Source organism: Lonchura striata, chromosome 4 (assembly GCF_050655825.1).
Source record: "Lonchura striata isolate lonStrDom1 chromosome 4, ASM5065582v1, whole genome shotgun sequence".
NCBI classification, from domain to species: Eukaryota; Metazoa; Chordata; class Aves; order Passeriformes; family Estrildidae; genus Lonchura; species Lonchura striata.
In genome coordinates, this window is record NC_140706.1 from 15,117,426 (window position 1) to 15,143,911 (window position 26,486).

General features: G+C 39.6%; 1 protein-coding gene across 4 annotated transcripts in view; it reads left to right on the top strand.

Annotated features, from left to right (window-relative positions):
- Window positions 1-24,784, top strand: part of C1QTNF7 (C1q and TNF related 7) — a 57,315-nt gene extending 32,531 nt beyond the window's left edge. For 3 of the 4 annotated variants that reach the window (XM_085577727.1, XM_085577725.1, XM_085577726.1), the window contains 3 exons: window positions 14,836-15,035; window positions 15,865-16,110; window positions 16,844-24,784. In XM_085577727.1, coding sequence (XP_085433853.1) covers window positions 15,873-16,110; window positions 16,844-17,475 — 870 coding nt within the window. In that variant the 5' untranslated portion in view covers window positions 14,836-15,035; window positions 15,865-15,872 and the 3' untranslated portion in view covers window positions 17,476-24,784. Of the gene's footprint in view, window positions 1-5,652; window positions 7,792-14,835; window positions 15,036-15,864; window positions 16,111-16,843 lie in introns of those variants that run through there. The other variant, XM_085577728.1, reaches the window with a different exon arrangement.
- The last annotated feature ends 1,702 nt before the right edge of the window (window positions 24,785-26,486 follow it).

The window sequence follows — 26,486 nt, forward strand, 5'->3', positions numbered from 1 at the left end:
CCAAATGGTCTTATCAGACTTCATATGCTCTTGGCCTTTTCCTGGTATTTAGGCAAGACCAGGATGGTAAACAGGCATGTACACAGTCAGACAGAGAGACCTCAGGATTCCTGAGCTGTCTGATGTTTCTGGGACATGGTGCAAGTCCAAGAGGGATGCTGCACAAAGCCTTCATCTGACCTCTGCTTACTGTGATTTTAGCTGCCATTGCAGGTGGGAAGGCTGAGGAGCCTCAGTCATGTCCTGCTGCTCCTTGGATGAGCCTGCCTGCTGCCCACTCTTGGAACACCAATACTCCTGCAGGCAAGAGCACAAACTCCCCGTTTGCTTACACCAGGGAGACTTGCACAACCTCTTGCTACATTCACTTTTCGCCTCTCAGATTCCAAAAGCAAGCTGAGCTACTGAGCATTTGTACTCAGGAAACAGCAGCAGCGCTGTGTCTGTGCCACCAACTGCACACAGACCTTGGCTGCCCCAGCAGCTTCCAGCTCTTTGTGCTTTTGGGCCTGCAGCACACATCCACAAGGCAGAAACATGGAAGGTTTAAAAAATTATTGAAAAAAGAAAGCCCACAGCTTAAAGATCAAACTCCAAACCAGAACAACCTCTTTGGGTAATGGGATCCTTCTTTTTGCCAAACCCACTATATTTGCTAATAGTCAAGGATGAGTCATTGCTGCCCCTCTCCACAGCCAAGGGTCTCTGGAGAGGAGGCTAATGGCTATTTTGGCTGTGATTTCTTCTGTACACGTGGTACCATCTGCACAGCAGCTCCGTTTCCAGGGCTTAGAAGAGAGAACTCATCTTCAGAAGCCCCCAGCTGAAGGGAAGGCAGTGACAGTGTGTAAGGCTTGGGACTATGCCCTACATGCCGTGTCCTTCCAACAGGTTCTTCCTCTGTAACTGCTGCCTACTGCATCCCTGCCAAGGTCTGAGGACAGACTCCAAACAGGGAGAAGTGACTATGACATCTGGGCTCACCACAACTTCAACATTCTCCACAACAAATACTTTACTTCAGCCAGATTTCTGGCAGGAAAAGCAAGTTCCATGTCTGAGATTTCCATTTAAGGACTTTTCCCAACCATCTTTTAACTCAGCCAGCTGCAGCATCACACAGAGGAAAGAAGCCTTCTCATTGTCACCTTCCTGCTACCACGCCACTTTTTGGACAGGTGCCTTTTTCTGTCCCATATAGGCATGGAGAATCATAAGTTCTGGAGGAACAGAAGTGCACCAAGGTGGCCCTGGCTGCTCCTGGGCTTCCTTCACATGCTGCTGTATCTGTCCTTTCCCCTCACCTTCAGCCTCGTGTCTAGCAATTACAGCACAAACCACAGGGGATCCACATCCCAATAGACAGGGAACAAAGCAGGAAAGGGTCTTTTCCCCACATGCCTGGTGGGAGCAGGACAGATTTTGACCTTTGGCTCCTGGTAAGAGACCTCAGCAGTGTCAGAGACCCAGCATGGAGAGGGGAGCTCTGTGCTGGCAGGCACAGGAGGAGGAGGAGGAAGAGAAGGAGAGGAAAAGCCACCCTGACAGGCAATGGCAGCGTCACCACACCAAATCCCAGCCAGCACTGTGGCTGTGACATGCAGCCACCAGCCACACTGCTGAGTAGAGCTGGCTACTCGTGAGGAGCAAAACAAGGGCCTGAGTAATCTGACAGTCCAAGGTTAAAGCAGATAAATAAACAAACTAGGTTTTGAACAATAATGAGACACATCTGTATTAAGAAATCATGAGTGTTTTGCTAAAAGGGTGCCAATGAAAGCAGTATTTTATAGAGTATTTGAAAGACTGTCCTTTGAGCTCTTTGTAGCTTTTATGCAGCTTTGATGAACTCAAAGAGTTTCTTCCTATAAGAGCCACTGATGTCACCTAGAAAAACATTATATATACTTCTTTCCTTGGCTTTTAAGCCTAGCAGAATGACAATCACTACAGCAGAGTCCAGATAACACAGTTCAGGTAGCTGCGTTTTTTGCAGCCTTTTTGTTAAAGATGATGGGTTTATGCTGACTTAAGGACATAATGTGGAAACTGTTCTTGTATGTCATTCAGAATCTTGCTTACTAATGTTAATACACCACAGGAAAACAGCTCTTAAAATTTGGTGGACCATATAATGATTAGAATTTTTAATTGTAAATTTATAATACTCAAAAAAGAAAAAGCTGTTGCTATTATAATATTACTAGATTTCTGAGAAAGATAACATACTAATGAGCAGATTAATCACTGTCTCCTAAAGCAAGAAATAGAAGGAACTGGATTAAATTATCAGTTAAATTTAATGGGGACAAAAGTGTTTAAGGGAAACAAATGCATTCTGTGCATAATTAATTTAACAAATTTACCATTTATGAGAAATGTTGTGACAAGACAGGTTTAAGGTCCTTCCAAGTTTATCCATAAAGACAAGACTGACAAGAAAGCAAGAACTCAGAAGGTATCTCAGTTTGGAAGCCCTCAGCTGGAGGGGAAGCAGGCAGATAACCTCGTGCCAAGCATCTCTGTGCTGCCCACGTCCCTGGGAATGGTGCAGGAGCCTGCAGCAGAACACTGCCCGAGACAGAGGGCACAGGGCTAGAAGGGCTTCTGGTCATATTTACCAGAGTCCTTCATAGGTAGCATTCACCCCAAACCAGAGATATAATGAAATGACTGTGATGGTTGATTTCATAATTGCCCCAAGAGAACAAGTTGGGACACCAATTAATTTTATTGCGAAAGAACAGCAGTGGCTTATGAACTTCTGCAGAGACCCAGTTTCCCGCACTAACAAAATAAGCACAATAGATAAAAAACCATAAAAGAGCAGCTATGCCAAGAAGATAATCTTCAAATGAAGTATTTTGATACTCTTTCCCATGAGCTGATAAATTTAGGAGACCTATATTTTTTAACTTTACAGTGTGTGTACAAATATATATATAAATATAAATATATATATATGTCTGTATATATATATATATGTATGTGTGTGTGTGTGTGTGTGTGTGTGTATGTATATATATTTTTTTTTGAACAGACATACATTCAAACTTTTCCAAAGACAGAGGGAAAAGAGAAGTCCCATAAGAAATCACACCATCCCACAGGTAGAAAAGGAGAATTCTAAGCAGGAAAGACATCACTTTTGAGCATAGGAGAGTTTTCAATTGTAATTACCTGTCCAAGACAGGGTAATTTAAGTAATAAACAAAATCACAAATATCAAATGAGAACTTTTTGCAGTGCCCAATGAAGATAACTAAAACAAAGATAAAACCAACAAAACACTTATTGCATGTCAGCTTACTGTATATCAGCTAGAAACAAATCTAAGTACATTGTAATTTAGGCCATCAGAGAATAGATCTGAATTAAAGAAAATTAATTCCATCAGTCAAAATTAAATAGAAAAAAAAATCTTTAATAATATATTTTACATAAAATGGATCCACCATGCTCAAGGGCATTGAAGAAAAGCTAAGTGAAAACAGGACTCCTTTGGCTGGTAAATGTAAGGATATGTGTGTGCATACACACATGTACACATACACTTGTTTTTCTGTGATGAAAATATGCCCCAGCTGAGGGAAAAGTGACTGCCTGAACTGATCTGAAAGACTTTAAATTGTAATAATTTTTTTTCAGTTTTACATCTTGATTCCATGCCATAAAACTTAAATAGAAAGAAAGGTCATTTTTACCAAGGCAAGAGAAAGCTTCTCCATGTTTTATGTATTTCAACTTTATTTGCAAGTCAATATGTTCTGAATCTCTGTAGGTTTCCATTAAAGTGTAAATTGAAAAACCCTTTACCCTGATGGAAATTTGAAGCTCATATGCTCTAAGCCCTACATGACTCCTCTTTTTAATATATATTTTATTTGTATTAACAATTATGTAAGGACATTTCTGGGGGACAGATCATTAGAAGTTATTCTGGCATACTGTTTGTCTCAAACTTGCCAGAATTTCTTAAGAAATAAATTTAAATCAAGGTCACTGTTTAAAATGGAAAAAGGCTCATGGCAATCTGCTGCCATGGAGTTGCAACCGCAAAATAACACTGAATTTATTGTCATCATTGTAAATTATATCTGGAGATACTTGAGAGAAACTCAAGCAGAACTCTGGACACTACAATAACAGATAATTTTATTCACTGATTATGGAATTGTGAAGAGGGTTGTCTACAATCACTTCTCTTTGTAAGAAATATATGTATTTTGGCACAACCCAGCACATACCACTGCCTGGGGTTGTGTTTGCACTGCAGCTGCACCCCCAAGACTGTGTCACCCGTGGATATGACTGCGTGCTACCTGTTGTCCTGTCTGCTCCTAACCCAGGGGAAGCCCTGTGATGCTGTGTCTGGACCAGGCAGCTGGTACCCCCCAGGCACAGGGCATCACTCCACCTGGGGTCACCCAAATGGACCCTTCCTGGCCGTGCACACTAACGCTGCTGTGTGGGTCTGATGGCTCCAGCTGGGTATTGCTAGTGGCACCTCAATCAATGATGGGAAGGCCAGCTGCAAAGGGGGCATCCTAAGGTGACACCAACATTCTGTGATTCAAGGTTAGGTGGAACTTGTTGACAGACTGAGATCAGGGGAAATTAAAGTGAAAATGAGATTTAACTGGTTGCTAAACACTCTGTGACCTTCAGACCATCTGGGAATGCCCACGTATGTCCCATGGAGACTGTGCTGAAATCACATCCCACCACATGCAAAGTAAAGCCTGCTCCTTACCAGACAAAGGCCAGACTTTCCTACTGAAGAGTGGCATGTTGACTGACAGCTGCAGCTTTTTTGTGCTATTCCCTAGAGGAACCCAAGGAAACAAACACTTCTCAGACAGGATGGATTTCAAAAGAAACCAGACCAATTATTGTTGCAAGAACTTAAGTGAGAAAACACCTTCTGTCAGAAATGACCGGTTATCAGATGCTAGACCTCATCTGCACTGTAATGAAAAAAACAGAAAGAATTATGCTGACTTCATCCATTTTAATCTCCGATGAGAGACTTGATTTGAAATATAAAATAGCACTTCACAATTACTTAAGAAAAGCAAAATCTGAAAAGTTCTCTTGAAATTACCTGCTTTTACATCAACACAGCAATATTACCCCTGATGCTTTTGATATTGTTGTTTTACTGGTGAAGAAATAGAGTAATGTAAGATTAAATAATTACCATGGAATAGACATTTCTGATGAAGGAACAGAAATTAGATCTTCTAAAAGAAAACTGTGCTCTGTTTTCTTTCTTTCTCTCTGTGAATTTGATCAAATGCCACTAATAAAAGAGAGATTTGCATTTGATTTCAGTACATACAGAAGCAGGCTGAAAAATTATTATGTGTATCAAATTGAAGTTATTATATCACAAAAAACCTGTCATTCATCTAAGAGACTATGTGTCAGACAAATTTCTGTCAAAAAAAAGACAAACCCCTCTCCTCTCCTCTCCTCTCCTCTCCTCTCCTCTCCTCTCCTCTCCTCTCCTCTCCTCTCCTCTCCTCTCCTCTCCTCTCCTCTCCTCTCCTCTCCTCTCCTCTCCTCTCCTCTCCTCTCCTCTCCTCTCCTCTCCTCTCCTCTCCTCTCCTCTCCTCTCCTCTCCTCTCCTCTCCTCTCCTCTCCTCTCCTCTCCTCTCCTCTCCTCTCCTCTCCTCTCCTCTCCTCTCCTCTCCTCTCCTCTCCTCTCCTCTCTCTCCTCTCCTCTCCTCTCAAGATGTGTCAGGACAGACTGTAATTAGGATATATAGTAGTCTATAGTAGTTAACCAAACAGGTGGATAGACCCTCCATAGCTCTATACAAGAGCATAAGTTTTTCACTTTCAAGGTTTGTACAAATTAGAAAACAAATAAATGAGATAATATTTCCATTTTCTTCATAAACGTTTTACTTGAAAATTTAAAACTTCCTGCCTGAATACTCCAGAGAAATACAGAGAAAAAAAAATATCAGTATTATTTCAACATGAAAGAGCTCTTAAAACAGATTTTAGATTTTAACAATATGTTGTAAGAACAATCAAATTTTTTTTTTTCAAATAAGCAAGTTTGACACTTCTCAGTACATGGCAATTCATGTACTAAACAAAATCTAAACAAGCTGGACTGAGACTCTACAAATACAAACAGTCCAACAGAGAAATGGTTCCTATTAGGAGACAGATGAAAGCAAGACAAGATTCTGAAGGACACAGGTTGTCTACGTGGCTCAGTGAATGCTTCAGTGGGGAGAGGCATAAAGATCCATATGGAATTAAACAAACCCTTGAAAGCCTTGTGCTGAAAACTGTTAATTCCATATGTGTAGACTAAACTTATGCTGCAGGATCACAATGCTTTCTTCCTCTTTCAATAAGTACAGCCTGCAACCTCCCAGAGCCCTGCGGGTGCTGACATCCCAGAAATCCCTGCCAGCCTCTCTGGGGTGTCCCATTACCCTGCCAATGGTCCAGGACCCCATTTCAGCCCAGCTGACCCCCATCCACAAGCTGATATTCTGATCTGGCCTCAGGTTGTCTCTGGTCACCTGCAGGCTGCCCTGGTTCCTGCTGGGGATGGGCTCTGGCTGGTGAGACCCTGCCTTGCTACCCTGTTCCCTGTGAGCTCCATCGCTCCCAGTCCCAGGGAACAGCCAGCCCCTGCCCATCACAATAACCTGCACCAGATATGAAGTTGTAGAACATCAGCCTCATCAAGTAGAAGTGCAGGTCCTGAGTGCTGGGTACCAGCTGGGTGCCAGAGATACCGAGTAGGCTTGGGTGCAGACAGCTCTCCTGGTAAATCTGCTGGGAGCAAGGATACATTGACCCTTCTGCTTTTCTATGGAAACAGAAATCTTTGTTTCAGTAAGAAAATATCAAACCATACAGAATTTAAATGGAATTTTAGTTCACAGCTCCAAACTATTTAGAGCTGTCTTTCTAATATGCATGCCCTTCTGTCTAACAACAAGGTCAACCTCTCTGAAAATAAAAGGTTTGATTTAATCACGAAGAAACATACTTTAAAAACCTGCTATTACCCAAAAGCAGACATTACATAAATTTTATTCTATTTTTATATCTTCCTGGCTCCAATCTCCTGAATCTGACATTAACCATAACAATTGCACATGTGACTAAACCAGGCCAAATTCTGCTTTTTCTGTTCCAATATAAATATGGAAGTAATATTGTTGAAGTAATAGCTTTGAGGTAGACTCCCTCCACGAGAACAAGACTTTTCTCAGAACAGCCAGAGTCAGGAAAGTATGCTGATTTTGAAGCCAGGTTTTTACTGACAAGTCAGAGCAGTAAAATAGAGACCACCAGGGTTGACATGAGAGCCTGTCAGTCCCAGAGGCTGGGGACACAAGCCAGTGGAGGCTTCAAAGCTCTCATGCCATTTCAAAATGCCTTAGGCTTTCAGAACTTCAAGCACCACCAATTTACAGTAAAATCTCCGTTTTTAAATGCATTTATCATTTGTGCTGAGACACAGCCACTCACACCTCTGTGAGATTCAGATTCACCACCATCTCTCTCATGTTTGACTTCAGTTTCTTGAAGCTCTGTCTTTGCTTCTCTTGACCAAGCCAACATTACACCAAGGGTCAGAAGATGGAGACCTAGCAGCTAACTCTGGGCAGTGAATACTGCAGTGCCCTCTGGATGTAGTCCTGCAAGAAAGCTGCCAGCATCGATATGTCCACAGGTTGCTAACACACTGAGCACTGTGAGGTGTGCACAGCCTGGATCTCCCTTTGCTGTCCTGAACATCTGGGTTGCCAGGTAGGAAAAAACTTCCCAGTTTTCCTCCTGGAAAAGCTATCAGCTTGGTTTGTTGCAAGTGTTACACCTAAAAGCTTAACTATGCTGGTTTTTGAAAAATTTTACTCATGTCAAGCCATGGACAGATATCCTCTTCCATTTACAGCACAACAGGGACAAGAGACTGCCATTCAGCTGAACAGGGCTGCTCCCTGCCCCAGGTCACAGCCTCCACTGCTCCTCTGTCAGAGAAGCTTATGGGCACCTTCCCCAACTTTCTTCAGAAAAGTCAACCAGCTTAGTGCAGTCTAAGCCTTTAACATGCTCCTTTTGTCTCTGCCTAGTTCAATGTAGAATGTAGTCCCTGGCTGGATGCCTACTTTTCCATACAGTTCCCAGAAAGGCACAGTGCCAGGGTGATATCATTTGATGAACTTCCAGAAGAAAACAATGTGCTGGAGGAGGAGTGTCCTTTTGAGGGTCTTGAAGTTTTATTCACTTCACATTTCTTTTCTCACATGGTGAACACTGTTCTTTGGTGCCATATGCTGTACTAAGGGAGCAACTGGGTGAAGGAGAATCCATCTTCAGAGGTGTCCATGATCTAAAAAACAACATATACCTTGAGGGCATGAGAATTAAGCCATGCCCAGGGACTACAGCATATTCAGCTATATATCCAGTGAAGTTCCCAAGTAGTTCTTGCTTTGCTGTCTGTCTCCCATCAGTCACTCTTGTGCACAGTGAATGCTGTCATGAGGGGAGCTCTCTATGGACTTCTGCTCACAACGTCCAGGTGGGAACACAAGTAAGCACAAGGCACAAGGCAGGGGAAGTCTGTCCCCATGACTTGTGTCAAGAATTTGTGACTTTTGTTCTTATTTGTCCCCATGTGCCTTGCAGTTTGACATTTTATTTTTGTGCCCTGTTTTTTCCTCTTTCCAGACCATCCAAAATGGTTTACCCAGCCTGTTTTTTATTTCCCTTCTATCACCACAAGGTCAGCAAGGCACAATGATCTAAGACAGGAAATGGAAATTTTCCTGGTAAGGGCTGGAGAGGAACCAAGAGGAGGAAACATGCTTGAATTGAAAGACTTTTCACAGGAGATGGGCACACTGCTCTAGGCATCTATCCACATCTTTAAATGCTGACATGCTTCCATATGCTGTATTCCAGTCCAGATTTGTAACCAACCCTTCAAATTCCAGGTCATCCCTGAAGACAGCTTCTAATTTATGACTCCTGTCTCTTTTTCCTATTTTATTTTAGGGAAATAGAGAACACAATTCAAATAATCCTGTGCCTGAGGTGTAGGCACCCTCATATCCTGAGTCTCCCAGTGTTAAATCCTGGCTATTTTTCTCTACACTGCAAGCAAACATGTTATTGACTCCATGTCACTTGCCAACTGTAAGCAACTGGCCTCACTTCTTGGCTTTCTGTCAAAACAAATTCTGTAAGGTTATATTTATTTGTGTGTTCTGGTACAGCTGGCAGTGAAACTGCTTTGCCTGCCAGCATTCTTGTTAAAATTCCCACCAGCTGAGTCAAGCTATCTCACCAATACACACTTTGACTAGGCCGTCTGGCATTTTTCGGAAAAACAACCTTCCAAATAATGGGAATACCTGGAGATACTATGTATAAAGACAGACACTGAGAAATAAAATTGCTCCCACTCTTCTGATATTTTGAAAGTCAAGCATACTAAACTTCTAGCCTTGATTACATGCACTTGCTTTTTAATGGAGGCTTGAGACATGGTTGAAGAATCTGACTGCATTCAACATAAAGAAGATTGTTCAAACATAACTGACTATAAACTTAAGGGCACGAGAATATTAAATGTCAGCACTGCTAATGAGGCCTTTAAGGATTTTTTTTCTCAGAAATATTTAGTTAATGGTCCTTCCCACTGGCTGATTGATTCCTTTGGGCACCATCAGTTGTTCTGGTACTGGGAACCAGAAGTTCAGACTGCTCAAAACTGTTGGGTCACTTGCCCCTTCTTACACAAGGGAAACAAAACAAAACAAATCATGTGAAGATTGCTGGATTGTGTAGGTAACCCAAGCAGTGTGGTAGTGGCCAGCTGTTGTCTTGATTCATTAGAGTAAGGTGTGGTGTTCCAGGTGAAGCTCTGAAAGTTCAGCATAGCCTCCATAGCACAAAACAATCTGGGAGATATATAAAGCTGTGGCCAGCTGAAGGTGGATGATCACTTCAAAATCAATGGGAAAAAGAAATCCATCATTAAGACTCATATTTTAATGGCATAAAAATCATACAGAATAAAGAAACTGCTGAGTGTGGCGTGCCAAACCACAAGCACGTGTTTCTAAGGCCGTGTAGAAAGGTAAATGGTGGTGGCAGATTGAATGGCAGATTTGAACCCTTCAGGCATGTGGACACAGCTGACTTTTGCAGATCATGTTTTGAGAGGGAAAAGACTGGCATAGCCAGTGGGGTTTCAAATGAATTGCTGAAGATGTCTCTCTCTCTGCTTCTCATCCTGACTTATTATCTCCTTATTCACTGTTTTTCCTACCCTACGGTTCCTGGATGGGAGAGTTGGGGAAGGTCTGTGAATCTCACAGTGAGGATTCCTGGTAGCTATGAGGGGTATTTCGAGCCTTTGCATTTGGAAAGCAAAAGGACATATAGACTATCTTGTTCTTTACCAATAATCCATTGCCAGGGCTGCAGACAGAAAGGGCCCACAAGTATCACAATTTCTCATCTACATCTTTGTGTACAAGGAAGTTAAACACATCTTCTACTGCCTAAACATCTGTGTGTATGCATTGGAAGTGAATTCAAAGCTCGCAAGGTAAGACAAAAGTAAGAACTTAGCCAGGGCAGCTTGTGACTAATAGCTACTGGTGCTTGACCCAGTTTTTATTTACAACAGATTCATGAGAAATTTTCTAGTCTTGTTTCAAAACTATGCCAATTAATAAATTTTAGAATTAGCCCTACATATTTGAACAAGTGAGAAAGATTAGATCATATACCAGAAAGTCTCAAAACTAGGAATTTCTTACAATCAATCCCTTAATTTCTAAGTTTAAAAAAATGTTAATGACATAGTCTGAGTATACCAGTAATGAAATGAGATTTCCCAGTGGCTTGATGATAAACCCTCTGCTGAACCCTGGCTTCAATAGGGATCTAACTTACAAAGTATGTTCTCAAGGACATCATAGAATTATAGAACAGTTTGTCTTGGAAGAGACCTTTAAAAGTCATCTAGTCCAACCCCCCTGCAATCATCAGGCACATCTTCAACTAGATCGCTTTGCTTACAGCCCTGTTCAACCTGGCCTTGAATGTTTTCAGGGATGGGGCATTGACGACCACCTCTCTAGACAACCAGTTCCAGTGTTTTGCCATCATCATTATTAAAAATGTCTTCTTTCTGTCTGTTTTAAATCTACCCTATTTTAGTTTAAAGCCATATCCTCTTGTCCTATTGCAACAGGCCCTACTAAACACTCTGTCTCCATCTTTCGCAAAAGTACCACCTTTAAGTACTGACTTTCAGCACTTCATAGGAGAGTTGCTCCAGATCTTTGATTGCCTTTGTGGTCTCTTCTGAACCTGCTCCAGGATGTCCATGTCTGTCCTCACTGAAGACCCCAGATTTGGACACAGCATTCCAGGTGGGATCTCACAAGAGTGTAGTAGAGAGGCATAAGCACCTCTCTTGACCTGCTGGCCATGCTGCTTTTGATTCTTTAGACCTGCCACCTTAACAGACTGCAACAAGGTCCAGGAAAGCTTTTTGAATGTTTTTCCAGTATTAAATGAATCAGATAACTTTAAGAACTCACTTGGAAAATCTGCTTCAGAAACCATTCTTAGCAAACTGGTCTAGTGAAAAGTGTCCCTGCCCACAGCAGGGAGGCTGGAACTAGATGATCTTAAAGGTCCCTTCCAACACAGACCATCCCATGATTCTATATGACTATAACTGATCAGCATGTCCATCATCTTCCAGTGAATGCCTTGATCTGCATTCTTCCTCTACCTAGTGGATTTGAAACTTATTGAAATGCCATTTCCTAAATGTGGAATAACATTATTCTAACTCTGAGTTTATATAATTTTCATTATTATTTTTGGTGATGGCTATGATGAAGATGTATGCTATTGTTCTGAAGAAGAATACCATGTCCTTATTCTGGCTTGCAGTTTTTGGAAAAATACACTGAACTTCTCAAATGTTGTTTTTCTCTGGAGACAAATCACTTGGCATGTATAAATGACTTTGTTTCCTACCCCAGTTTATGGACAAAAGTTTTTTATCTTTGAAAAGGACAACCAAAAGCCAAGAACAAAGTGTTATTTATGGTTCACATTCTGCCTCCCAGTTAACTCTCTGTGAACAAATATTTAACTACAACAATAAAACTATAACAATAGGTGACTCCTGACAAAGTGATTTGGGAAGTCTATTATACCCTCTAACTTCTTAAAACCATGTGAACTGAAATCTCTTTGGCCTCCTAAGTCAGCCTGAACTTTCAAAAGCCATGGTCATATGTTCTTTTTCACCTTTAATGTTTCAGTGATGCTTTTAATGGCACTCACTGGGAAACAGGGGGCATGGGTTCAACACTGTTCTCCCTTCCGTGGTCTGAGGAGATTTCTTTTTTAGTTGTTTTACAAGAGACTGCAATAACAGACAGGCACCCCCTCCTTATAAGTTGACTACTGTTATGCACAAAGAAATGCAAGAGTCTGAATTCAAAGGGCAAGAGAATTCCTGATTCTCTGGCTTAATGCATGGTTTCCCAAATGTAATTTTTTGGCTCCCACTGTTGGAAGTAGCTTTCTGTGTTTCCCCAAGAATAAATTCAGGTCTGTAAACATCATCACCTCAACCATTATCATAATTTTCTCCCAAGCCCAGCTCTGTTTGCCTAACTGCAGTCCTACCATTCAGCTACACAGCCCCTCACTCCTTAAGACCCCCAACACATAGATGAAATCTCTGTATATTGTCCTCTATGCCTTCTCCATCCCAAACTGGTTCTCCAAACACCATGCCCCAGGCATCTAAGGCACATCCCTACACTCCTATCTCAAAAACCATATTCCCCTCACCTTCCCCAAATGACATTTTTCCCATGGTCTTTTCAGAAATACATGTCGCAGACTAATTAATTTCCTGTAGGCACATGAGAAGAACAGCAGGGGAGGTCTGGGAGCTGGAGACAGCTTCACAAATCAATAAGGTACTGGCCAGCCAGTGACAGGAACAGCTGTGTGAAGGTTTTTACTCTGATTTGTAAAATATCCTTGACACTGGCAAAACTAGAAATTGTTGAGATTGTTTTTGCCTGGCTTACATGCAACACAGTGTGGGAATATCCAGCCTACTGATTCAGACTTTCATCTGGCAAAGGGCAGGATTTTTTTCCAGTCCTTGATCCTTAGGTCATGTCTGCTTCTTATCCATCAGCTTTGTGTAAAATGCATATGCAGCTTTAAGCATGAAGTCCCTCCAAGTTGCTCCCTCCTGGCTAAGTGTTTAAAGTTTTTCTTTTCTGCAAAGAGTTTTTTGTCCCTGATTTAAGTCCCATGAAAGTCCATAAGCTTTGTTTGAGTTTTCTCAGTAGTACATCAGAGCAAACGTCTTTGTGAGGTTTGTCTTGTAGCTAACAACTGCCTTGGAGTCATCATTCACTGCTCTGCTGTATTGTTCAGCATTCATATGCTAATTCATTTGTGGAGACTGCTATGCCTGACTGTATGGTAAGGTTTTATCAAATAACAGCAAAATTAATAGTTTTGTTTCTGCCAATTTGATGCAAGATGTCTAAAATGAAAAGCAAAATATCTATCATCGAAGAGAATTTTGGAGCATTGTTTATTTCTCTCCAAAAGATTTTTGCCTTTTTAACTGCATTACCACTGATACCATAACAGTTTCTAATTTTCCACTCTTTAAAATAAAAGATTCTTCATAAAGACTGTGTATATGTATATGTGCATGTATATACATATATGCTGATCATTTCCTTGCTGAATAGATCTGACCATGACATCCTTATAGCAGCTGAAATACCATGAACTGCAAATAAATGTAATGGCTTGGGGTTTTAAATAAATCAGTTAATGTTAATCATTATCACAGAGGGGAGAATGAGAACAACAATTTCTAGATTAAAAGGCTCTGCAGAGGGATGCTGGATCAGTGGGCTGAGGCTGGTTGTGTGAGGTTCAACAAAGTGCCAGGTCCTGCAACCCCAGGCAGCGCCACAGGCTGGGGGCAAAGTGGCTGGAAAGCTGCCCACTGGAAAAGGACCTGGGGGTGCTGGTGACAGTGACTGACCACGAGCCAGCTGTGCCCAGGTGGCCAAGAAGGCCAATGGCACCTGGGCTGTCCCAGCAGCAGTGTGGCCAGTGGGACCAGGGCAGTGATTGTCCCCCCATACTGGGCACTGGTGAGGCCACTCCTCAAATCCTGTGTTCAGCTTTGGAACCCCACTTCAAGAAATCTATTTAGGTGCTGGAGCTTGTCCAGGGAAGGGCAGCAGAGCTGATGAAGGGTCTGGAGCACAGGTCCTATGAAGAGCTACTGAGGGAGCTGTTTAGCCCTAAGGTTTGGGGGAGACCTTATCACATTGTACAACTCCCTGAAAGGAGGTGGTAGCCAGGTGGGGGTCAGTCTCATCTCCCAGGGAATAAGTGACGGGGTGAAAGGAAATAATGTCAAATTGTGGCACTGGAGGTTTAGATTGAGTAGCAGGAAATCTGTCTTCACTGGTTTCACAGAAAGGCTTGACTAGCATTGGAACAGGCTGCCCAGGAAGGTGGCAGAGTCACCATCTCTGGAAGAGAAATGTGGATTTTCAAGAAACATGTGGATTTTACATTGTTTAGTGATGAGTATGGTGATGATGTTAGGTGGATGTCTGGACTCAATAATCTTATCTTAAAGGTCTTTTCCAACCTTAATTATTAGTCTGTGATTCACTGTTAAGAAAAGATAGACTGCATTTCACAAACATTTTTCTCAATCGCCCATTCTGTTTTTTCTCTTTCTTCCCACAGAAACCTGTGGATTCTGATTTCCTTGAATGCTGTAAATTAGCTCTGACAGAATGGACAGCTCCAATAAAAAAACTCACACAAATTTTCTGAGAAGACATCAAAGGAACTAGAAATAACAGCTTGACTTGAAGGTTCTCACCTGACCCATGACTGACTCTCTGCTAATGCAACACTAAATTTAAGACGCCTTTGTATATCAGGTACTGCAATTATTCAGCATGTCACTGTTTATACAGTTACTTTTCTTTAGTATCCCAGTACACAGTGGGACAGAGAAATCTAATTTCTATCCAGTCGCTTATGAAAACACCCAAATACCATATATTAGGATTTAACCAATTTTCTTGCAAGATATTGCAACACAGTTCATTGTATATGACAGCCCAAGCCAGGTTTAAAAAACTCAGCCTGTTAGCAGTCCATTCACACTCCACCATCCCCTGCAGGGCAGGGCAGCTGCCTGGTTCCACCTGACAGATGAGGGTGAAGTGTTTATTTGTGCTGTTTCCAAGGGGACCTGAAGCTGTAGCTCTCTAACTGCCATCCTTTCTCCAGCTTCAGCAAGTTTCTGCTGCAGTTATTTAAGATGGAGATTAATTCGCCACCATAAGTGCAAATTTCAAAATGAAATGAAGGTGTAAGCTTTATCCTCACTAACTCCCTGCAGCAAGAAGGCTTTTATCTGTAAAGTTTATATAGGGACCAAAGACAAAATACTATGCATTCAAAGATCTTTGAATTGAAAAAAAATCCAGATTATTTTTTCACATGTCAACATTTGGCCCCAAAAAGCTGATATTCACCAGTTACACTATGTCAGTCTACAGCTACTTACTTGAAAGACAAACAGCAACATGTAAGGCACCCAGAAAAAGCTCCAACCTCACACTTTCCTCCTTGCCTCCTACACGGATTTTGGTAATGCAGAAATTTCAGGCTGAGGTCTGCACCTCTACTTGTGCATAATGCATCACAGTGTCACGCTTATTTGCATATGACAAGAGTGTCTTACTAAACTTTTTTTTCCAGATCTGAGGATGTTTGTGTTGCTGTACATTACAAGTTTTGCCATCTACACAAGCGAACAGCCTCTTCAAAGCCAGACCAAAGGAGAAAATTACTACACCAGATACATCTGCAGCATCCCAGGTTTGCCAGGCCCTGCCGGCCCCCCTGGAGCCAGCGGATCCCCGGGGCCTCATGGACGCATTGGTCTTCCAGGAAGAGATGGCAGAGATGGCAGGAAGGGAGAAAAAGGTGAAAAAGGGAGTGCAGGTACTGATTATTTGTGTAACCTAACACAGTAGTGCAAGAAAACAAGACCTTTCATCATCACTGTTATCATCATCACTATATCTATCTATCTATCTATCTATCTATCTATCTATCTATCTATCTATCTGTTTATCTATCTATCTATCTATGTATATATAGGTATATATATATCTATATATTTATATAGATGAGTGTGTGTATGTGTCTGTGTGGGTTTAAGTGTGATGCATATATAAATACAGTAAGAGTATGCACATATATCAGTGTAAAGAAATGTAAATGCACAACCTTTCTTTGCACAGATGCTAAGAAAAGATTTGGAAAGAATGAAGCATGCTTGGTGCCCCACCTGTGCCATTAGCCAGTTGTTAATAATTAGAAGGTTCTTAGGTATGCACTAAAAATGCTCTATTTTTAGGAAATATTTAGCACACAAGTATAACTACGTAGGTAGTCATGCTGCTGTCCCTGCCATCAGTAGTGCCTGTTAGTTCAGGTGGCAATAGACTGATTACATATAACATTCTTTAATGTGTAATCAAGACACATGAAGATAAGTAGGAATTACTGGCATTCCTTTTTCAAACTTACTAGAAAACTTTGAAAGTATTTCTAGATATTTTGAAATTCTGACCATGTTTTTCTTGTTTGTTCAGGTACACGCAGTAGCCCACACAATCATTTACTGAGGTGATATGTATTAACGATTAACTAACTTAAAATGTTTTTGAAGGTTTAAGAGGAAAGACTGGGCCCTTAGGACCAGCTGGAGAGAAAGGAGACCAAGGTCAGTCTGGTAAGAAAGGACCTGGAGGACTGACTGGTGCCAAAGGTGAAGTAGGTCCAGCTGGACCACCTGGACCTAAGGGAGATAAAGGAGACCGAGGAGAGCCAGGTGCACCAGGGGTCTGCAAGTGTGGAAAGATAGTGCTGAAATCTGCCTTTTCTGTTGGCATCACCACGAGCTACCCAGAGGAAAGACTACCAATTGTATTCAATAAAGTCCTCTTCAATGAGGGGGAGCATTACAACCCGTCCACAGGGAAGTTCATTTGTGCCATCCCAGGGATTTATTATTTTTCTTACGATATCACCTTAGCCAACAAGCATCTTGCGATTGGGCTGGTGCACAATGGCAAGTACCGGATCAAGACTTTTGATGCGAACACCGGCAACCACGACGTTGCTTCTGGATCCACAGTGATCTACCTTCAGCCAGAAGATGAAGTATGGCTTGAAATCTTCTACACTGACCAAAATGGTCTCTTTTCTGATCCAACATGGGCAGACAGTTTGTTTTCTGGATTTCTCTTATATGTTGATACAGACTACCTTGATGCTTTATCAGATGAAGATGAGCTCTGAAGCAGATGTCAAATGACATTCAAACTGGAGGCCCCAGCATAGGATTTTATTCGTCTGTGTGGGGAAAACAAAGTTGAAATAAAAAAAAAAAAATCTCTGGGTGTTCATTCTTGTTTTGATTGGAACCAAATCTCGTAAGAATGTTCTAGAACCTAGGATGGATTTTTTTTTTTAACGAACAGCAGGGATATCAAAATGAACTGTAATGAACAAAAGACTGCATCACTCCAGGACTGACTCTTTCCTAAAATTACATTTATAATACTATTTAAACAAATTTAAGATACTGTACATTGGATTTGATATAAAATGTATTATTTTGCATTTTAGAATTATTATTATTTTGTATATTACATTAAAGTTAAAGTAAAATTGAACAATTCACTGCAATATCATTGTTGGTCATTTTAAGACAGACAATGCATTTAAAACAGATAGGAGAGGAATAAAATAGGAATCACTGCTTCAGGATGTCACTGCACAGGTCACAAGACCAGTCTCGTGATATTTACGCCAACAAATAGCATTCATACCAACCTCACAGTAGGTACGTGCAGATTTGTACTAGCTGAGGACTACTCAATAGCAGCCATAAAAGACTAGAACAAAGCTATCAAATATATAAAGAAATTAAAAACTGGAAGATCTGGAAACTTGGAGATAGTCAGTATTCAGTGGGTATTTTCAGCGTAATTCCAAGTGTCTTTGCTATTCTTTAAATGCTATCTATTATCTTTATGAGAAATGTGGAAAAAAAGTATAAACTTTTTGCTGAAGATAATTGTGGGTGCCCAAAAATGACAGGACAGTAATCACTAATCAGAGTAAATTATATGAAGTGAAGTGAGTCACACCACTAAAGCAGAAGTTATATTTCAATATGACCAAATGCAATAAAATAAATGTAGGTCACAGACAAGATGAAAACTGCATTCAGCAAATCAATGACCTTGGAAAAGATACATGGGACCTCATGGATTATCAGCTAAATAGGAGTAATAAAAGTAGGCTGCTGCTACCACCCTTTGGATGTATGATAAATGGAATTAAAAGTAGAGATGAATAGTGGTTACCAAGAAAGAAACTACTTCTGTCAGTGCTTCAAAAACTTACTTGAAAGTTGCAAAAAAAATGTTTATACTTCTATTCATGGGGATTATACAAGAGATGTAACAAGGTCAATTTACTTTTCTTGTCAATGAGGTTAAGAGGTGATTTAATCACCTGTACCCATCTGGAGATAAAATTTCTGGTAGTATCTGGCACTTTCCTCTATCAGATAGGAGCACAGCAAGGTCCATTGGTGATAAACAGTATCAATCCCCACTGGAAATGGGAAATCCATCTTACCAGTGGCAGCAACCAATGACTGTAAAGATATCTCAGAATATCACGAGTTCTCCAGCATTCAACACCAGTCAAGACTGGCAATCTTTCATTGGGTCCTCTTACTTTCCAAGAATTTGCAATCCTTTATTCATCCCAGATTTACAGAGACCTGCTGTTTCTAACAATTATTCAGATAATGTTAAATGTTAGTGATCTGTGTTGCACAACTCTTGAGCCCACTTTAGTTATGACCAAGGCAGATGGAAATTTCAGGTTTTTTCTGTGTACTTGATGGATTAAGAAAGTTACAACCAGACAAAATGACAAAAAAGATGCTGCTGAGGTTGCAGAACCAGCACAATGGTTATGTATGGAACATCAGTGTGTGCACATGCACATCATCAGCATTCACAACTGTGACTGCATGACTGCTGCTTTGTGCAGTGAACAGGTGCAAAGCCCTGACCACAAATCAAACTGGCAATGCTTGTACAACCATTATTTTATTTGACAGTGAGAGATGCCTGATAGAAGACAACAGCAGATTATTTTTCTAACTAGACATCTAATTTATTAGTGTCACACAAGGGCTGCTTTCTGTGAAAAATATGGAAAAGAACACTTGGAGATTTGGTTTATCACCCTGCTGTACAATCATTTATACATCTGCAAACTAAGGACAATATGAGTGCAAAATGCAGTCCAATCATAATTTACAATTATGATTGATGCTGATGCCTCACAGCCATCAGTGCCTATCTGAGGCACAAAGACCATCACCACTGTCCTGTGCTGCCTGCACTGAATTCCACAGGACAGAACAAGGATCGTACCTAGCCCATGACTTCCAGGAAGCATAATTCAATAGATGCAGGACTGGACCCAGAATATGTTCCATGCAGCAAAACCAACTAAAAGAAGTTTTTTATTAGATTGTTATCTTATAAAATATGGAAATAGGCTTATGATATTTGAACCAGTATAAACTTTATGTTAGGAGTAACATATTAGTTTTATTAGAATTACAAAATCTGATAAACCCAGCCTTAAGGAAAGTGTATGACTGATTTTCTCCAGACTCCACAGAAATGTATTGAAGTTATAATACATCTGGAAATTTTCAGACAAAACTAATTTTTCTTAATGAAACAGAGGAAATATACAGCTTTATACTGAAATATTGCTGGTTGCAATCCTAACTATAGGCTAAGTGCTCCCATGTAAAAAATCTGTAAAAATGAATCCAGTATAAAAGATGTATTACAACCACACCCATGTTGAAAATGACACCATGGGACTAAGTAAACCAAGAGTTTACTTTTCTTAGCAATTTTAGATTTATGTTTGTACAATTATAGAAAAGTAAAGCTAATTTCCCAAAGTTTTCCCATTTGGATTCTATGCTTTTTTGAACAGTTTAAAATTTTGGCGTGAAGAGTTAAAAATAAGTCATCCTGTTAGATTATTTCTATAAATTTTGGCAAGAAGAATACTTCTACTACACATATGGACGACATATGTATATAAGTACCATGTGTCCCTGCCCTCATTAAAGGTCTCAAGACTTTATCCTAAAGTAAATCATTGCTATTGCTAGTATATTATTTGAAAATATATCAATTTTGATGACATGATATTGCATTTGGGGCATTTATCTGTCTAAATTTGAATTTATATGGAAAATATCTTGGGCTGATGTCTTCCCACAATTCACATCAGTACACGGGGAAGTCTGGTTAGTTTCAAAACATTGCAGGAGCAAAAGAGCAAAATTTCTTCATGATCAGATTTGAAATTAATCAATGATTTCTATACAACATATTGGTCATTCTACACATGCCATAATAACATATAAAATTAGGCATTCAGATCAAATTAGTCATCTAGACTCTGCCTACAGTCCACAGAGGAAATAAGTGCCACCAGGAGAAACTGCCAGGGGGAAGCATGTCTTTACTGCAGTACCAACTCTTGGGCTTCCTGATCGAGGCTGCAAGAACTCTTACAAACCTCAAACGATCACGAAACCATCAAACAATATTAAGAATATCAGTATTCCTGAGATTCTTAACTAAAAGTATATATATACATATATTTACTTGGGATATGTGTATCTTTTTAAATCTACCTAACACCATTTAGGTACTATTACAATAAGCATAAATATACACAACTGAAAGCAACTTATTTAATTTCCGACCAAGAATGTTACATTAGTTGTTACCTTCCACAGCTCACCCACTAAGTTCTGTTCATATTCATATACCAAGATATTTACTGACTAAATTAGTTTTCACTGGTTTATTTATTGATTTATTCACCCACTGGCAGGTAATTAATATTCAGAATAATTATACTAATGCTGTATAAGCAGTTTGGTCAGTAGGAACTTCAGTTATATGTGGAAACGGGGCTTGCTTTGGATATGTCATTCAGTAGCTGATGAGTCCCATCCAAGAAATAATACATGAAAGTAAAAAGGAAAAAAATAAAGTTGAGAAAGCAATATACCACTATCTTTACCAATGAGTAATGCTTTCAAGAAGCAAACTAGTCCTTTCAGCATAAACTATCTAGACTTCTGCTCAGAGAGCATTTAGAGGCCATATACATTGTTCTGTAACTCCTTAGGTCAACAACTGAGATTGTGTCAGCATTTCTGAATTTCAGAGGCATAATTCTTTCTCATATCCACAGGAAGAAATTTCAAAATACTGTCACGAAATCCTTGGTCACTGATACCTGGTTTTGTCCTAGCTGCATACATCAGATCAATTTATGAGAGTTACTACCTAAGGGAAAAGAAAAATTAATTAGATATATTACACATGTATATTTTAATAGCAAATATTCACAAAGAGAAAGGTGTCTTGGATTATTTGACTCATATTCTTCAATTTTGAGTATAATTTTGGCAGCTACCGGCTGGACAAGGTGTAAGAAGATTTTTCCTCCATGAAGATTGTTCTTGCAGCAGCAAATATTAGTGTAAAATTTCTCTTACCTGACTTTAATTTCTAAAAGTTCAAAGATCACTGTGTAGTTTAAACTAGTTGTTTGCTCTCCTGTTACCAGTGCAAAGAAATAGGTGGAGTAAATCTCTGTTTTGATGACCCTATATTAGAGACTCGTATTAAGAAAGAAGGAATCAGGAAGTACCCATGTCTTCACATCACCTGCATCTAAGTTACTAACTTAGGGTAGCCTTTAACTTGGAGATGTCAACAGTTAAATAAGATGTCTGCTCTTCAAGAACACTCTGCTTAGTGGAAAAAATGGCATAATATAATTCGGCAATTAGTATGGTTCAAAATTAGAAATATGTGGATTGATGAGAACAGAGAAGTACCCTGATAATGATGGAAGTGTCCTCTTGGCAGATCTTCCATAAAATATTGCTCAGATTCCTCCTGGGACAACTTCAACTGAAGTAACCTGGCTGGTCTCCAGAAAATTTTGCAATATATTAAGATGGTCTAACCATCATCTCATGCCTCCAAATTCAATACACATAAGTATATATAAAATATTGAAATTTTTGAGGATACTTAAGTTAATCCTGGAGTGATTCTACTTACACCAAAGTAAAAAATAATAAATTTGTTTCTTTTCAGCTTTACAGAACCTGTCCTAAATCCTAAATAAAATAAAAAATATAAGGCAGAATTTGTAAAATCATCTCTGTGGTAGGATAACCTGGTTTATGACATCTTAACAAATGAACAAAAATACCGCATTCTTGAAAAATACAAATGGATCATGGTTCTCAGTGGGGTCTTAAGTGAATATTTTGCAAGAAGTAGGTGAGGCTTTTAGAAATTAGTGAAATGCATGAAGGAAATGTACCAGCAGTGATTCTTCTTTCACTACTTTCAATGCAGTGTTATCTCTAGGCTCAGAAGAAAGTTTAAAGGACTTAAAACTTTTGAAATTATCAACAATCTCTTTCATCATCTGAAAACTTTCCTACCACTAATGTTGATTTCCTTTCCATATACTACCTGCCTTCATGCACATTTTGTCAGACATTCTGATGTGTGAACACAGACATCTAAACTGCACATGACAAATTTCAAAAATGCTATTTGAGATTTCTGTCATGTTGGAGTAAAGTGTCACCAGTTTAAAAAATAATTAAGATGAGCAGAGTTTGTTCTTTCTTGTTTGTAACCTCCTTGAAACTGGGATCACTGTAGGGTTGCACATAATACTTAAATTCCTATTGTAAGAACACAGCAACATGTACTCTGATACTGTAAATGTTCTATGTGGCTGCTAACATTTGATGTTTTCCTTGTGTTGACTTTACAAATTTTGACTTTGATTCTAGGCAGGCAATAAGAGTTGTATATGGCAAAGCAAACCTTACATTATCCTCAAAGCCTGAGAAAGAATTCCATTGCTCATTGTCCCCTGCTGAGTTTTAAAATGTTTTAACTCTGAACTAGGGGCCTATGATGCCACTGCCCACTCTAGGGCATCCTGCACCAGGGACACTACAAGCTGTCACCTACTCTGCCTGTTCTAAAAGCCACCCTTGACCATCACTGACAAACCAGCAATTAAGGGCCAAGTGTGACAGTGTCACACCCAGCAAAGCAGAGCAGCTCACACCACCTAATGTGCAGCACTAAGTCTGCTGCCCAGTGTGATCAATGGCATTTGGCTAGCCATTTTTTATAAAGCTGACCAAGATAAATGACCTGCTCTCCACTCCAGGAAACACATGTGGTTCAGATTGTGTATGTCTCCTGTGAACAGTCATTGTAGTGACATGTGTTTTTAAGCAGCTTTCCATCCTGTTAAGCAAAGGACTGACTACTCCTTTACGGTCTCATAGTAACGTTCCTTACATAAAAGCAGTTCATATTTGTCCATAATTTAAACTGTTTGTACAACTGGTTCTGATTGTTGGGACACAGACTTACTAGCAAAACAAGATCTTGAACCTGAATTATTGCCAAAATGTTGTATGAAGTTTCATGCACTGGATCATTTCCACAGTCCCACATGCAATGATACTTAGCAGATAATAGAGATGTGTGCTGTGCATATTACGCTGAGAAACCTGCCCCCCTATTACATGTAGCTTTCCCTTTCCCGAAAGTTTTTGTCATATCAGATATTTCTAGCTATGACAGATCCTCTTTCTAAAAGTAAAAATGCATACTTCTAATCTCATTTAACTCCTATGTTTACTTCTTCCCATGGTTTCCTTCTTAGTATAGTATTCAGAAAGGAGCAGCAATTTATCCATCTCTTTTCATGTGATTCCAATTACTAAAACTTTGCAGTAATAGACCCTCAGATGTTATAGGGACTGTTTATATACAGACAATTATAAATAGGTCTAGTAATTCTATTTAGTATTCTCCATTTTGTTTACTCTGATCATACTAGAGATATTAATACACATGGTAACATAAAAAAATATTTTGTTAATAATTCAGTGCAGCAAAAAGACTTGATGGGAAAGTTATAAATCCCTTTGTAGCTACAAAAATTAGGGATAGTATATAAGACACACCACATTTCTACAAACCATCTCATAGTGCTGACATTTCTGCCATTCCTAGTATCAACATAAGCTTGTTGTGAGCATTTAACAAGCACATAGACTATCTCTCCTCTCCTCTCTCTAACAAGGCCTCAAGAGTGTGATTCCCTTTAAGCAGGTTCTAAAACAATGATCATAGACTTCATATCCTTTTTTTTTCCTGCTACAGAAATATTAAAGTATATTGATATCTCTAAGAAGTTATGATTTGTCTTCTTACTCTGAGCATTTGCTAACACACTTTTAAATCCTGGGGTATCAAAAAGCCTGTTAGCCAATAACAGCTTCTGAGAGATGATATATTTTTTAACTCTTGCTATGTTTCCTGTAATTTTTCCCCCAAATGACAAACTAAGAAGTTTGCTGAGGCTGATTTGTAAAGGTTCCCTGTAAAGAATAATAAAGTCTCGCTTCCTTGATGCATCTCCAGTAGTTATTCCAAGTACTTTAATGCATTGGAACAGAGAGCACTGGCTGCTAACAACTGGCTGCTAACCATCAATTTCAAGAATTTATCCTTAAATGAAGTTTCCAGGGATTTTTTTCAGAGTGAAATTAAGGGCTTCTAAACAAAAACAAAAAAAAAAAAAAACCAACAACAAAAAAAAAAAAAAACAAAAACAAACAAACAAACAAACAAAAAAAAATTTACTTGCAGGAATGTTGTCATATAGTCTGAACTAGAGGTTTAACACCTCTCTTTAGTCAACAGAGTGAACCAGTCTCTCCCATAAATTATTGGCATTTAGGAATCACTGCTCTGGTTCATACAAGTCACAAGAAGGTCTGTGCCGCTCTTGCACTTACTTTAGAAGCAGTAAACAGATATTAACAAAGAAATAGATAATTTAACAAAGTAAGATACTTAAAAGTTAGGATGAGTGACTATTTTATTGTATTTCAGTCTGAAATAACCATCCTTGACCCTGTAAAAATATACTGTGGATATTTGCTTTTTAAAATCACTGCAGTGACTGAAAATGGTATGTTGGAGTTGCATCCTTTCCATATTTTATTTATGATTTCCCTTTTACCATAGATGAAATTGTTTACAAAAAGAAGTTTGCCAGAAGTGGTTTAGTGGTTTAAGCAGGAAATCTGACTTTTTCTCTTCAAAAGCACAGCTGAGGTGCTGCTTTTAGGAGTGTGGTATTTCGCTCTTGTGTGTGATCCAAGAGCTGCTGTACAAAAAAACCCAGGTAGGAAGCAAACATTTTCCTTAAGCTCTGCTTCAGTGTCAATGAATTTAGTGTACTTTCATGTATAAGACTTAAGAATGAGATTTAAGTAACACAAAATCATCAAAATTATTTTCTAGGTACTTTTGATGCAACAATTTTTTTAAAGAGCAGTGTGAGAAACTTCTCTGTGTTTCTGTTGTTAGTTTCCAGCACTTGGAAACCACCTCTGAGCTAGTGGAGAGCTTTACAGTTCTTGCATCCAGTTGTTTATTGCATTTTAAAGTGTCTGTTATAGTACTTAACTTCAAGAAATGCTATCAAATTGTTAAAGAAAGCTGCCATAAAGCACTTCTTCAATGTTGTCAGTGTTCTACATTTACATGTGCCTTTAGGAAAGACTGTTTAAATTTGATACATAAAGCTTGGTATGAAAAAGAGATTTATATGCCAAGTGATAAAAAGGCTGCTGCTCCTTGCAGTGCTGTACTTTTTGCGCCATGAAGAGGGTATTTAATGAACCTTGCCAGCAGCAAGGAAATGTGACCATTCTTAGGTACATAACCCTCAGCCTGGTGAAAGATACTGAGGGAAGTGGTGCTGAGGCAAATGCACAGGTGGTTTGGGAGGGAGTGACATTTGTCTAGGAAAGCCACTTGCTTAGGGTGGGTTCAGCTCCCTGTGCTAGCTGCGACATACTAAGAAATCTGATAATACTTGAGGCCAGTAGTTGCTAAAGCTAAGCCTCAGGCACGAAATAACTTCTCCTTTTTCATTTGGTACCTCCTAAGATATAAGGAGGGATATGAAGGTCACTCTGCATCTTCTAGGCTGGGCTGGAAGCACATTTTGAAGCAAGTACACATAACCCTGTACACACCCAGTACAAAGACGTGACAAGGAAACCACAGGTGATCTGTGTCAGCCTCACGTAGCCCTCTTGCCAA